Consider the following 13,696-nt stretch of genomic DNA (forward strand, 5'->3'; position numbering starts at 1 on the left):
AGAGCAGCATTACGTTCCCAGGAGAGAGATAAGCCCACAGAAAGGCCGCTTTCCTGCTCGGGGATCTCTAGCCACCTCGCCATTTCTGAATTCTGCTTGGAGAAGAGAAGTTGCACAGGTCAGTCGCTCCCTCAGCTCTCTGTCATGGCTCGCTTCCTCTTCAGCCTCATTTTCTGCATTAACATTCGACTCAAAGCCTCAGCCCGGGAGGGAGTTTAGAAGTCACTGGATCCTGCCCCCACACTTGGAAGATGAAAGAAGGGGGCACAGGAGTCTCAGGGGAACTCGGCCCCCCCCCAAGACTGCATAGTTGAGAAGAGAATGAGCGAGGGCCTCACTCGGCTCCCACCTCTGATAGCCCGAGCCCCACAGCGCGGCTGCGAAGCTGTCACCGGGTCCCCGCCACCCACCTGAAATGACCGGCAGGACTCCATTTGGCTGTCCGAGAGGGCCAGTGTGCTCTGGACCAGGTTTTGGAGCACCAGGAAGTGGATATCATCCATGCTGAAAGACAGCGGGCAGGAGGGCACAGCACGTGAGGCTGTGGGCCACAGGCACTGCTCAGTCTGGGCAGATGCAGTTCTTATTTAGAAAAAGTGATCCCACAAAAGTGACCCAAATGCCAAAACTATTCATAAACCAAAACAAGTGGTGGTTTTTAAGCCTTACTAACTGGTCAACTTTTGCAGGGAGAAACGTTTCCACTTAGTGGGTAAGGGGTGCTGTACCCTGGAAAGGGGTTTACGTGACAACTGACAAATGCAGTTAGCGCTGAGATTTTTTCAGCCTCTCTATGAGATCAAAAATTGCATGCCCTATCTATGTATCTATCTCCCTACCTGCCTATCAGATCAAGAGTTCATGCTCTACTGATTGACCCAGCCATGTGCCCCATTTCCCTCTCATCTTAAACAATTTTTTCTCCAAAGAAGCTTCTCACTGAAATACAGAGCTAAAATCAAATTGAATATTGGTTTTCCAACATGGGAAAAAAACCAGCTTTTCTAACCAGAGCTTTGTGTGGAAAGCTCATGGGCCTGGAACTCAAATCCCTTCCTCAATGCGCCTTGAGGCTAGGACACTGATTCATGAGGCTAGGGTCGGCAAGTTTCTCCCGGAAAGGGCTGGGTAATAAAGACTTCGGGGTCTCTGTCATAGCCACTCAACCCTGATGCTACAGGATAGAAGCAGCAGACAGCACATGGGCCAGGCGTGGCTGTGTTCTAACACAACTTTATTTTCAAAGACAGGGGGGCAGGCTAGATCTGACCCTGGGTGGCCCCCGGCTAGGCCACCGGCAACCCGATCGAGCAGCTGAGGGAAAGGCACTTTGGTCAATCGGTGCTTACGTATTCAGTTCATCCTCTTTCCTTGTTGGATCCTTTTCGTCTCCAATCGCCAAAACTCGGTATCTGCGTAAGGAACGAGAGACAAGCGTATCAGTGGAACACGGCTGACCTTCACCAACCGAGCGGCTTGCTCAACATGCCATTTACTGGCTGAAGTGTTGGAGGAAATGTGAAACTCATTAAAATTCAAACATGTACGTGTCAGTTACAATGAGAACATACCACGTTCTGCTCACCAAATGAGCATGTTGTTAAAATGAGGGTTGAGGAAATGAGGAATGTTCATTTTACTGACAATTATCAAACAACACGGGAAAGTGTTTATTGGCAGAGAGCCACTGTTAATTGTTAAGGGAAAGGGATCTAAAATCGTGGGCCCGTTATGATTACAAACAAGCATAAGAAAGACGCCTGGAACAAAATACCCAACAAAGAGAGTACTTGTATTAGGTAGCAGATTATTTCCCCATCTGTGTTTTTGAGCTTCAAGTAATGCTGCTTCCTTGTGTTCCTACCAAGCAAATAAATACAAGAAGAGAAGTCCAATGCGCTAGCCATCACACTACACAGCCAGGCAAAAAAATATAAGAAATCGCAAAACTCACTTTTTAAGAAATATGGCTATTTATCTGTAAGACATTTCTTTGGTTTCTATGATCCCAAAGTCAAAATTCATCCTGGTAACAGTAAATTCTTGAAATTTAGTAATAAGAAGTACCTTTTCAGAAACTGGACTATTTTCAAAGTTGTTGGATCCATTTCCTTTTTTGCCTGGCCTGCCAGGATGCTCAAGATCAAATTTAGTGTTAAAACTGTTACAACTGGATGGGACTTCTTTTCTCCAGATGGTTCATGAACTCTCCTTTAAAATAATCTTTAACTGTATTTTTCTTTTTCTTTTTTTAAAGATTTTATTTATTTTTTTGACAGAGAGAGAGACAGCAAGAGAGGGAACACAAGCAGTGGGAGTGGGGGAGGGAGAAGCAGGCTTCTTGCTGAGGGGAGAGCCTGACGTGCGGCTCGATCCCAGGACCCTGGGATCATGACCTGAGCTGAAGGCAGACACTTAACGACTGAGCCACCCAGGCTCCCCTTAACTGTATTTTTCTATAACTAAAAGTTGCCCCCATAAAATTACTGAAAATAAGTGGGGTTATAAATTACAAATAGGTAAACGGGGGTCATTTGAAGCACTTTTAAAATTTAATATAAACCATGCCATTTGGGAGTTCTGGGGAACAGTCTGCTACAAAAACAAACACAAAACACAAAAACAGTAAGAGGTGTCAACTCCGCAAAGGACTACAAATCACTCCCTAGGCCTGGCATACGCGGGCATGACGTGAATTTTTTGTTGGTTGAATCAAAGAACGAGATCTCCAACTGACGTTCAGGGGGCTAGCTACAACTGTATCATACGGTTTCCAAATAGGAACGGATCAATGACCGTCACCTCTATAGGAAGAGATTCAGAAAAAAATCCAGTGGCCAGAGGGACCGTCTTGATGAGGGTGGCAAGAAGGGACCCACATTTGGATTAAGCAGTACAAACAGGCCTGGCTCGCAGAACTCTAGATTTTAACATTTCACGGGTTCTATGCTCAAAGCCAAGTATGTTCTCTGCAGGTGCCCACTGGTTGAGCTGGAAAGGGCTGGGATGCTGGAGTCAGACCCACCGTGGAGGTTTAAATCCTGGCCCTGCGGCTCACAAGCACCGTGGCCTTGAGTGAGCTACTTCTAGCTTGGTTTCTGCATAAGTCAAACGAGCAATCTTGGCAAAAGCATACTAACCACTTGCGAGGCTTGGATTAGGTCAGCAGCAGGGCCTCCATGGGAGAAGGAAAGGGGGCACCGGTGGGGTGCTACGGATGGCCGGGGTCTCCTGTTTTCAAGTTGCCCATGAGAGGGGGCGAGGTGGTTCAGAGTCGGCAGGGTTAGCTGCGAGGCCATGGAAGTGCTGACCGAGGGAGAGGCCTGTGACCAGGCATGACGTTTCCTCTTGCCCCACAAGAATCACACAGAAACTTTCCCGAAGAACCTCACCTGGCAAACAGGTCCTGGAGCGTGTCTGGGATTTCAAGGTTAGGATTCTTTAGAGCCGAACTGAACTTCTCTTTGAGCTTCTCCACAAATTCTTTAAACTCATTGGCACAAACCTTTCAACGTGGGAGAATGAGACGTTAAGCCCTTTCTCGCCCTGAAGGGAGGTTTTGCTGACACATCAAGGAAAATCTTGTAACAAACTCCCAGAGCAGCGACCTCCCAGAACTGACGAGCTGATCTCCCAGATGCTCAGGAACAACGTCCGTATTTGCAAAGCCGGCAGAGGTGCTGTGGGACCCGGAGGACCAGACAGGAACCTACACCCCCCTGCCTTCAGGGCAGGCCAAGCCCAATGACCACACAGGGCCTACCTTTGGGTCTTCGTAGTCACATTTTCGATTCATGAAATCTCCAACAAGTGCCTTGTCCTGGTACACCTCAGCGAGGCAAACCCTGCAAGAAGAGAGGACAAACGTGAGGTCTGGCATTGTAATGATGTCTGTGTTCAGAACCATCGGGAAGGCTCCTGTTCTAACACGTCTGGCCTTGGCTAACTACAAGGTATGATTTACTTATACATCTGCTGGGTGACTGCAGCTCTTAACAAGGAAGGATTTGGGGTCAACCAACCCTGATTCAAGTCAGGCCTGCTGTTGCTCAGGCTTCACCCCTATGGCTTCTCTGAGCTTCCCTCTGCCACACGTAAACTGAGAACAGCGACTCCCGCCTGCCTACCCCCACGGGCATCTGGCCAGGACCAAACGAGATGCCTATGTGGAAGTGTACTGTAAATTTTAAACTATCATCCAGGCCCTGGTGTTCGCTATTAGTCAAAAGCACTAACTGTCCACTGCAGACATCTTTGTCTCTCCGTGACGGAAAGAGAGCCTGACTTGGCCAAAAAGAAATGGAGGGAAAGGCAACAGGTGTTTGCAGGGCTCCTAGCAGCCGGGCACTTGCACCTTCATAAAGAGCTTGCAAGATAGAGACCGTCATTCCATTCGAGAGCTCGGTGAGGCGTAGGGGCCCCCAAGGTCACACGTCTGCCAAGGGCTGGGGTGCGTGGGCCAGGGGTGGCTACAGTTGATAGTATTGCCCTGCTCACAGGTGAGGGAGCAAGTGGCTACATGCCGTGTGCTAGGTCCGGCAGCTCCAGGCCACAGCCCCCTCGTGTTCCGTCCCCCGGCTGCAGCTGCAGGACACAAGGAAGAGCCTCAGGCAGGGGCCAGGAAGCCCAAGTCCCAGAACTCACTCCACTGCCAACGCCCTGTCACCCTGGCCAACCTGCATCCTCTCTCCGGGCCCGTTTCCACTCTGAAAGAATGGGAGTTTGGGGCAGGTGACCAGAGCCCTTTGCGAGAGAAAAGTCTAAGATTCTATGCACAGGGGCCAGCGGCTCCCCCCAGGAAGGCCCCTCACTATGTCTAACCCACTGGCCCCTGCAGACATCTGGAGACATGTTTGGCTGCCACGGCTGGGGGTGGGGCGCTAGTGGCATCTAGCTGGTAGAGGCCGGGGCCGCCGCTAAACAGCCTAAAATGCACCGGACAGCCCCATCACAAAGAATTATCTGACCCCAAATAGTACTGAGGTTGAGAAACCCCGGCTGCAGTTTTCTCCACAATCCAGGGCTGGACTGTTCTTCTCTACAACCTGGCTAATGGCAGGTGGCCCAAGGCTCAGAATCCAGCCAGAGCCAAGCTCTCCTACTGACCCATGGCATGAACAACCAGTTGGTGGAAGCGGTCCTTCCCAACCCTGCCATGTTTCCTCCTGGCCCCACTCTCATGCTGGCAGCAATACCTGGGCCCCTCGGCATCCCACTCGGATGCTCTCTGGCCCTCTCCACTCAGGCCCGTGCCTGTGGGGGGCGGGGGGGGAGGCTGTCAGGAGGCTGACAGGGCGGGCGATGGCACTGTGCCCTGGCTGGGTGAGAAAGAGGTGGGCGCAGAGGAAATATATTCAGTAAGCCACCTAGCCTGGATGGCCCGTGTTTTCCTGGGTAGCAAAGCAGAACAGCACCTACTTCCCAAGGCTGGCCTAAAGTCCACAGGATACTGGATATGTGGAAGGGCCCAGAAGCAGGCCCGGCCCTTGAAAAATCATGGACCCCAACACTGGGACAAGCTGTTGGTGTGCCAGTGGACAGCTCTTAAGCAAACGGGATGAGAGAAGAGTAACGAACTGAAAGCATGGGAGTAACCTTGGCCTGAAGTTATGAAAGTTCAAATGAGGCTTACTTATAGTTCAGATAAGCTTGTGGGTTTTTGACTATGTAGCGAGCTCTTCGTCCAACTGAGTGAGATGTTTTATCCAGAGACTCTTCAAAGGTAGCGTGCAAAATGTCCCGCACAACCTGCCAAGGGACGAAGGGGCCCTTCACCTGGAGCAAACACAAGCCAAGATGGAAAGTCAGTATCCTCAGAGCCCACGTTCTAGGTTCTTAACGTAAAGGAGCAGGGAGGGTATGTTCTGTGCTGCCTCTTTCTGCAGCGGATACCCCAAACTATGAGATTTACAGAGGACCGACTATGTGCCTGGCACCAGTGAGGTGCTGGGTGAAGAATAAGCCCAAGTCCTCAATGTTCATTGGGAGAGAGTGTCTTCTGGCAAGTAACAGGTGCTCAGAGGGTGTCGGGTTAATACCGTCTGGAGGAGCAATATGTTAGGGAAGGTTAGGAGTACATCACTGTATTTAGATGGTTCTAAAGGTTTAAGTTCATGTTATGTGTGCTCAGAAACATTCTGCACATCAGTAGAAACAGAAGCACTGAAGGAGTTTCATCAGAGACTCAGGAGAACATCTCGGCCAAAACATGCAGGAAGGCAGAGCCCAGACAGGGAAGGCGGCTTGCTGACAAGGTTATATTCCAACAGCCCCCAGCATGAGGCAGCCCAAGAATCTGGTGTCAATTTAAGCAGGGGAGTGGAGGCTCTGCTGGCCCCTCCAGCTACATGGAAGGTGGGCGGCGGGAGGCACCTCCCTCCCATCAGTGTTGCGATGAAAAGCCATTGCAGAGGCAAAGGACAGATATTAGGGACAGCGACACGTCACCTCCAGCTTGTTTCTGGGAGAAGAGATTGGGCTGGTATTTAGGAGGGAAGGGGGGGATGTTAAAGAACATCTTGGAAAAGTGGTCAAGAAAAGGGATCCAATGAGCCTGCAGGCAGAGGGCACCCAGGGCTGCACCTCTCGGCCAGCATGCTTGAGGACAGGGTACACAAACTGGGCTCGGAGGGAGCTGCCGTTCCCACGCTACCCAGCGGCGTTACGACCTAGAAGGGGCCCTGCACTAGAAGGTGGCAGAGCCCATTCTCCGGTGGCTTCGGTGAACCAGCTCGATTGGAGATTTGCCTACCTCGATGCTCCCTATGCCTTGCTGCAAACTCAGAAGATCCCAACAGCACAAAGTGGCGGGAACAGACAGCCTAGGAGTCAGTGAGGCTGCTCTGGGGAACCGAGTGAGGAGCTGAACTCCCGCTTGGGCCTCGGGACCTTCTTGGAGGTGGTGACATCAGAGGAAAGAGGAAGAATCTGCTACCCGGGAAGTGAGTTCCTCCCCAGCCGCCGGGGTTCAGGGACACGGCCCGGGAGGACACGTGAGTGTGGGGGATAGTGGCAAGGAAGGCGTGGAGCCAGGCCGAGGCTGCCATCACCATTCCACACTGATTCAGTACCCAGCGACCAAGCGAGCACCGTGCAGTAGGCACCACGTGGTAGGCACCACGCTGGGGGCTGTAGCTACAAAAACAAATGAGAGTCTCCCTGCCTTGTGAGGTGCAGCCGTGCCAATGGGCCAAGAAGGACCAGCAGCAAAAACAGCATGAAAAGTCTATGTCCAAGGGGCACAGCAAGAACACGGTCATTACTTCCAATTGGCAGGATCACTGAAGCCTTTCCAGAAATGATAGTGGTTAGGAGAAATAGAGAGGGGAGTTTTCCAGGCAGATGAGGGAGGGAAAAGGGGAGCAGAAAGTGTCAGACCCCTGGTGAAGAGGGAGAGAACAACCCTGGGCCGCCTAGCCTGCAGGCAGACAAAGATTTGTGTGTTAGCTCAAGGCTAGAGAGAAATGTGCAAAAATGGGAGCATTCATTTGTAGGATTCTGGGCAACGTTCTTCCTGGTGGCCAAGCAAAACAGATGAGAGGAGTGCCCTGGGGGCCACATGGGAAAAGGGCTCCCCGCGGGAGGGGAAGCCATGCCACAGGCTGCAAGCCGGGAAGGAGCAGGGGCCCGGGGGGCTGAATACCTTGGTGTTGAGGACATTGCTGGCGATCCGGCACAGCATGAGCAACCCATCCTCCTGCATGGACCAGGTGACACGCAGCCGGGTCATCCTCTGCAGGGCGCTCTGGTCGGCCTCATCGTGGTAACGCAGGCTCCTGTTCTTCTCTTGGGGGGACTCTTCTGAGAATACCAAGGGGAGAAGAGAGGGAGCCTCTAACAACTGGTTTGGAGCTGTCACTCTGGAGAGGGAAGGGTCCCTACTCAGCTAGTGAGATCTGAGGGTAGGAGTCATCAGAATCACGCTGTGTCGGAAGCCGGATACACTCACCACAAAAGACTCAGGCCTCGATATATATATATATATATATATATCTATGTATGTATGTATGTATATAAACACACACATACAGACATATTTATCTCTATCTATCTATATATAGAGAAAGATAATTTTTTTTCTTTCTTTTTACTCCTTTTATCATTTCTCTTTGGTCAAATTTCATGGTGACAGGCTGGGCGGCCTGAATGCAGCCTCCTGTTATCTACCAATCTCCCATTCTTCCCACTGTGGTGCTAGGTAAGGCGCCCCCCCCCATTCTCCTGTGCGGTGACCTCAGAGATGTTGTGTGAACTCTGGGGCACCGTGGGGACAACAAGGCACATCCTACACGGCTGCCTTGAGGATTGAGCCAGATTGGGTATAAAACACCCCGTATGGTTGCCAACATTATGGGAATATTGACTGCGTGCCAAGCACCGGTTTAAGCTTTTGTATAACAACGCGTAATTAAAATACTACTTTGCAGAGTGCATGGGTGGCGCAGTCAGTTGAGCATCGGACTCTTGGTTTTGGCTCAGGTCATGATCTCGGGGTTGTGGGATCAAGCCCCTCATTGGGCTCTAAGTTTGGCGTGGACTCTGCTTGGGATTCTCTCCCTTTCCTCTCCCTCTGCCCCTCTCCCCTCTTCGAATGTGCTCTCTTGCTCGCTCTCTCTCTAAAATGAATAGAATCTTTAAAAAAAAAAAATTCTACTTTGCACCAGCCCTAAAAGAAGGCAGTTATAATCCCCATTTTGTAGCTGAGAAATCTGAAACACAGTGAGATACAGAGATTTGCCCCAAGTCACACAGCCTAGCCATTAGCAGACACAGGATCTGAACCGTGAGCGCTTACCCACTAGGTTTTTTTCAACATCTCCTCCCCAGGGCAGTTTCACAAGGTAAACACCATATGCTACCGCCAATTCCAAGAGACTGTTTGTTCAGGAAGTTTTTCCAAATTAAGGCAGAAGAAAAGTAGGGCGAGAACATTTGGGATTCCAAGGGACACCATCACCGTATTTTGCTTTGTGATGAATTCAGGTCTTCGTGAGCCAAACTGATCTCACGCATATCTGGATAGGCTGCGCCGATAAGGCCTTTCCAACGGACACAAGGCAACTTGTTATGAACGCCAGCCAAAGAAACCACTGAAAACAGGTTCCCGTTTAAACATTTGGTTCTTGTCTGTAAGCGCTACAGCTATCAGATCGTTGTTACAACACACAGACCACTTCGAGGATGTAAAGTGGTCAAAGCAGCACACCGGTCTCCTCGCTGTCCAAGATTCCAAAACACGCCTCAGGGGTTCCTGAGATTGGAAGAGATTCTGCAGGCCTGAACGACTCCCCTCTTTCCTCTAATTTACAAACACAACATGACTTTGGACTTTGGCCTGATTAACATGATGCAGATATTAAAAGCCAAACCAAAAGAATAATAGGATTTGGGCTGTGATGAGGATTTCTGCTAAAGACTTTTCAGTTTTCTCAGTTGAGATGAAGTTAGAAAATTGAAGCAAGGGGGCTTACTGAGAAGGCGCTCTATAACACAAAGACAGAAAAAACACATCAGGAGCCCGCGGATCTGTCTGCCAGCTCGACGTGGGGAATAAATCGGCAACCACGCAGTTAGCCCCCCAGACGGTGGGCAAACAGAACCCCGAGTCTGAGGGCAAAGCTCACCCTGGCCGCAGAGACACGACTGCCTCTCTGGGCCAGAATGTACAAAGACAAGGCCCACACATACAAGCGATCATCATGAAACCTTTTTTCTTTCTCTTGATCTTCTTTCCGGGGTCTCTCTTCAGCCGTTTCCGCTTCTGGCTCCTTCCACCCCTCACTCTACGGTTCCTGTCCAGCATGGGCTCCCGGTCAATCTCGAACTGCTCTTCCTGGTCAGCGGACAGCTCAGCTCCCACTCTGGCTTCCCCCCAGATATTCAACCTGCCACTGCCTAGAAATAAGCACAGGAGGTGAGCATCTCAGGATGAGCCCCATGAGGGCCAGAAGACGAACGGAACGTGCCGTAGCCATGTGGCCTGAGCTGGCCCCACGTCTGTTTCTGGGGTGAACTCCCTGCACACGTACCTCCAGCACCGAGTGGCAACGGGCGCTTGGACAGAAACGTCTGGAGCCTCACCATGAGCCCGTTTTCAGAAGCAGTGTTCTCCTAAAAGGCAAGTGCATCACTGGAATCAAGTGGGGGCTTCCCTGAATTCCCAGGGGCCCAGAGCATCAAATGTACAGAGGTGTTCAGGTTTCTGCCGAGAGGCCGGGCGCGGTTGGGCTGCTCTAGGGCTGGGCTGCTGCTGTGCACTCCCTCATGTCTGACATCTCACGGATTTTCTGTTCCTTCTTTAAAAAGGAATACCGGTCCACATCACAGAATCAGTTAGAACCCACTGAAAAAACATAGGCCAGGCCAGACTGATATACCTACCATATATACGGAAATTAATACTTGAGCCTCTGGTCAACTTTGTTTTACCAGTTCAGAAACAGGGGCGAGGGGGAGGGTAGCTTGGGCAGCTCCCGGCCGGGGGTGGGGGTGGGGGGCCCACCCCGCCCCGCCCCCCAGAAGCCCACCTTCTTGGCCTTGCTGATGATGTAGCTGGTCCAGATCCAGTTGCGCTTTAGGTGCCCGTAGAAACTGGAATCGAGCCCAGCGGCTCCCAGCCCATCCCCGGGGATCGAGCCTTCATCCACAACCTCACGGCTCCCCCTGAGAGGCAGGAAGTAAACAGACAGAGCCCCTCTTGGGAACTGAACAGAGAGCCTGTGCCATGGCTGAGGGTCTTTTTTCTAACTAACTTTTACCTTCTTTGGTGCTACCCAACAGAAGCAAAGCACTTGTCAAAAACCCCCAGTATTTATGTAAAATTCCCAATTTTTAAATTTTGGCAACTGTTTTTTTTTTTTTTGTAACAATATGGCCCACAGCCACCCATTTGTGCCTCTGCCCCAGAGTCTGGGGCACTCCTGGCCTGACATGTGGAGCCAGACACGGCGGGCTAGAGCCCTTGGGACGAGAAGTGCTGGGGCCTTGCACTTGGGGCCAGTGTGTGTGGGGCAGGGACGCACGTGGTGTACTCCATCATGGCGCACTTGCGCTCCAGGTTGTGCTTGTCGATGGCGCTCTCCTGCTCCTTCTGCAGACTGCCCTCCTCATCCAGGCCCTGATCCTGGGCGCTGTTCTTACGGACACGCGGGTAACGCACCACACCTAGGAAACGAAACATGAGCTTCCCTGACGACAGGGTGCTGCTGCAGTTTGGGGCGGCCAGGGCGCATGGCTGGGGGCGAGAGAAAGATTCCCTTCCCGTGACTCTGCTCCCGACCAGCACACGGGCTCTGAAACTGGGAGAACCTCTTCGTACAAATGCCTCATCATCGATGTCAGAGGGTTCAACACTGATGGGTGAACCCGAGTGAAGGATTTGTACTCTGGCTGACCTCTGCTAAGCAGGGAAGGCAAGTCAGCAACAGAAGAACCCAAAAGGGGTAGGCAATCGGGAGCAGAGGGGTCCTGGGGCTTCCTTCCTTGGGGGAAGCGTGTGGAGCTGGGGTGCCAGCCGAGAGGGAGCAGTGGCTGAGGAGTCGGGATCAGCAGGGATCTGGACAGATAGCTCAGTGCGGCGTCAGCTTCCCTGGGCCCAGTGGGCGCCGGGAGGCAGCCAGATGTTTCCTGCATGCCCAAGAGGTACATTAACATAGCTGAGCAATCACGTGCTGTTAATCCACAATAAAGAAAACCGTGTTTCTTCCAAGAAAATATAAACTACTACACTAAATTGTTGCTTGAGTCAGGCAAAGGAAGGTTATGGTGATTTGCAGGGTACCAACAACAGTCTTCTAACACACTCGATGGCAGACCTGGGTCTGGGTGGGGGCCAAGGGGCAGTGGTGAGAGCCCATGCCCCACACCTCTCAGCGGGTGTTTATGTAAGACACCGTGTTCCAGCGTGGCTTCAGCCCGTAAGGTGGTGGTGCTGCTGTTCCCAGCTCAAAAATGTAGAGGCAAAACTCAAAGAGGGCTTCAGGGGGGCCCAAGGTCATGCATTTGAATGGCCGCTTCAACCTAGGAGGACTTAAGGCCATGCTGTGCGTTCGAAATGCAGATGTAGGTCATCCCCAGGCCTGCTGAATCCAAAGCTCTGGACAGGGCCCAGCAATCCTCATTTCAGCAGGCTCCCCGGGTGCTTCCAGTACACACCCGTGCTCAGTGCGCCCCTGCTCTAAAGGATGCTCACATCCTATTATATGGTGCTTTTCCCTCAGTCCTCGGGCCAGAACCTCCTCGAATGTTCGGTGAACAAAGGGACAATTGATGCATGATTAATGGACTCTAAGCCTCCCCACTTTCTGCTCATGAACACTAAAAAGGATGGAAACTCACCAATTGTCAAGCCTCAACAACTCTGGTGCAAATAATATACTGGTTCACAAATTTTTAACTGGGTATATAAAATGCAGGGGAATTAGGGCACTCTAAAAATCTGAAATGGTAAAAGCCTAGCTCACTGAATGCCAGAGAACACCATGAAACACACAGTTCTAAATGGGTCCTGTCTGGACCCATTACATTAAAGATTCTAAATACAGGGGATCATTACCCTGCCGGCACTAAACAATTCTACCAAATAAATGTGGGACTCCTGCTTTGCAAAAAGCAAAGTGTACTACTGATCTTTTGGCTCTGTGACAGGAGGAAGGGACGAGGGCTCCTTCCCAGGTGCGGACTGGACGTGACATCCCTTCCTCCTTGAAGCGGCAGTAGACACCAGATGGAATCTGGCTTAGAGGACAGAGCACTGATCTATGGCCTCCATAAACCCTCCATCTAGTCAATCAACATTTATAGGATGTCGACTGTGTACCAAGCACTTTAAGACACCAGAGGATGGAAGTCAAATTTCCTGGGCCTGAGGAATCCCCAGAAGGAAATCAGAAGACAGTATAAAGGTGCTGGAAAGGCCTTCTTGAAGAGGTGATGCTTGGCACAGGCGTGGCCACTGCCAGGTGGACACAGGTCAGGGGACATTCCAGGGACAGGAAGACAACACAAGCGAAGGCCTTATCCCCGAACCCAACTCAACCGACCTGCTGGCCAAATCTGCTCAGATCTTCCTCCAAAATATCTCCCCCGCCACGCCCCAAAACCTCCCAACAAACAAAAACAAAAACACCCCACAAAATACCTCCCAAGCTGCCCCCCTCCTCCACGGTCACCAGTGGACAGCTCTGTCTTAGAGAAGCGTCACAGCCCTGCTTCTGCTCTTGGCCCCTCAGTCCGTTCCCCACCCAGCAGGCAGGGCGAACTTCTCCCTGCTCTTCGGATAGAGCCTGTACCAAGTCCTGCAAGGCCCCCAGCCCTCAGACGACCCCCCCACTGCTCCTCCACTGGCAGCTGCTGCCGCACCACCCCCAACACCAGCCCCTTCTGTTTCTGCAACACTGGCCATGCCCGTGCCCCTGCCTGTGGGGCTCTCGCCCAGCTCTGGGCTTGGCTGGCTCCGCTCAGTGCCCGCCCTTCAGAAAGGCTGCTCCCAACCACCCCAGCAGCTCGCCCTCCACGCACGCCCCTGTACGCTTCCTCTGCAGCACAGGGCCCACTCGGGATCTGAAGTGAAGGCAGGCACAGCTGTGTCCTTGCTCACGGGCAGGCCCAAGAGATGACAGACACAAGGTGTTTGGCAAATACCTCCTGAATACGTGAGTAAGGAATAAGCAGAGTGGCCTAGATGAAATGGGTGTAG

General features: G+C 51.7%; 1 protein-coding gene across 1 annotated transcript in view; it reads right to left on the bottom strand.

Moving 5' to 3' along the window:
• GTF3C1 (general transcription factor IIIC subunit 1) overlaps window positions 1–13,696 on the bottom strand; it is a 72,948-nt gene that overhangs the window by 12,461 nt on the left and 46,791 nt on the right. The window contains exons 20-29 of the mRNA XM_028109918.2: window positions 11,022–11,163; window positions 10,527–10,662; window positions 10,029–10,110; window positions 9,706–9,894; window positions 7,643–7,800; window positions 5,633–5,775; window positions 3,764–3,845; window positions 3,393–3,505; window positions 1,350–1,412; window positions 411–504 (exon numbers count right to left, since the gene is read on the bottom strand). Coding sequence (XP_027965719.1) covers window positions 411–504; window positions 1,350–1,412; window positions 3,393–3,505; window positions 3,764–3,845; window positions 5,633–5,775; window positions 7,643–7,800; window positions 9,706–9,894; window positions 10,029–10,110; window positions 10,527–10,662; window positions 11,022–11,163 — 1,202 coding nt within the window. The remainder of the gene's footprint in view (window positions 1–410; window positions 505–1,349; window positions 1,413–3,392; window positions 3,506–3,763; window positions 3,846–5,632; window positions 5,776–7,642; window positions 7,801–9,705; window positions 9,895–10,028; window positions 10,111–10,526; window positions 10,663–11,021; window positions 11,164–13,696) is intronic.

This window comes from Eumetopias jubatus, unplaced genomic scaffold, assembly GCF_037043125.1.
Source record: "Eumetopias jubatus isolate StellerSeaLion01/CBP00866 unplaced genomic scaffold, mEumJub1_p1.0 scaffold_12, whole genome shotgun sequence".
Lineage (NCBI taxonomy): Eukaryota > Metazoa > Chordata > Mammalia > Carnivora > Otariidae > Eumetopias > Eumetopias jubatus.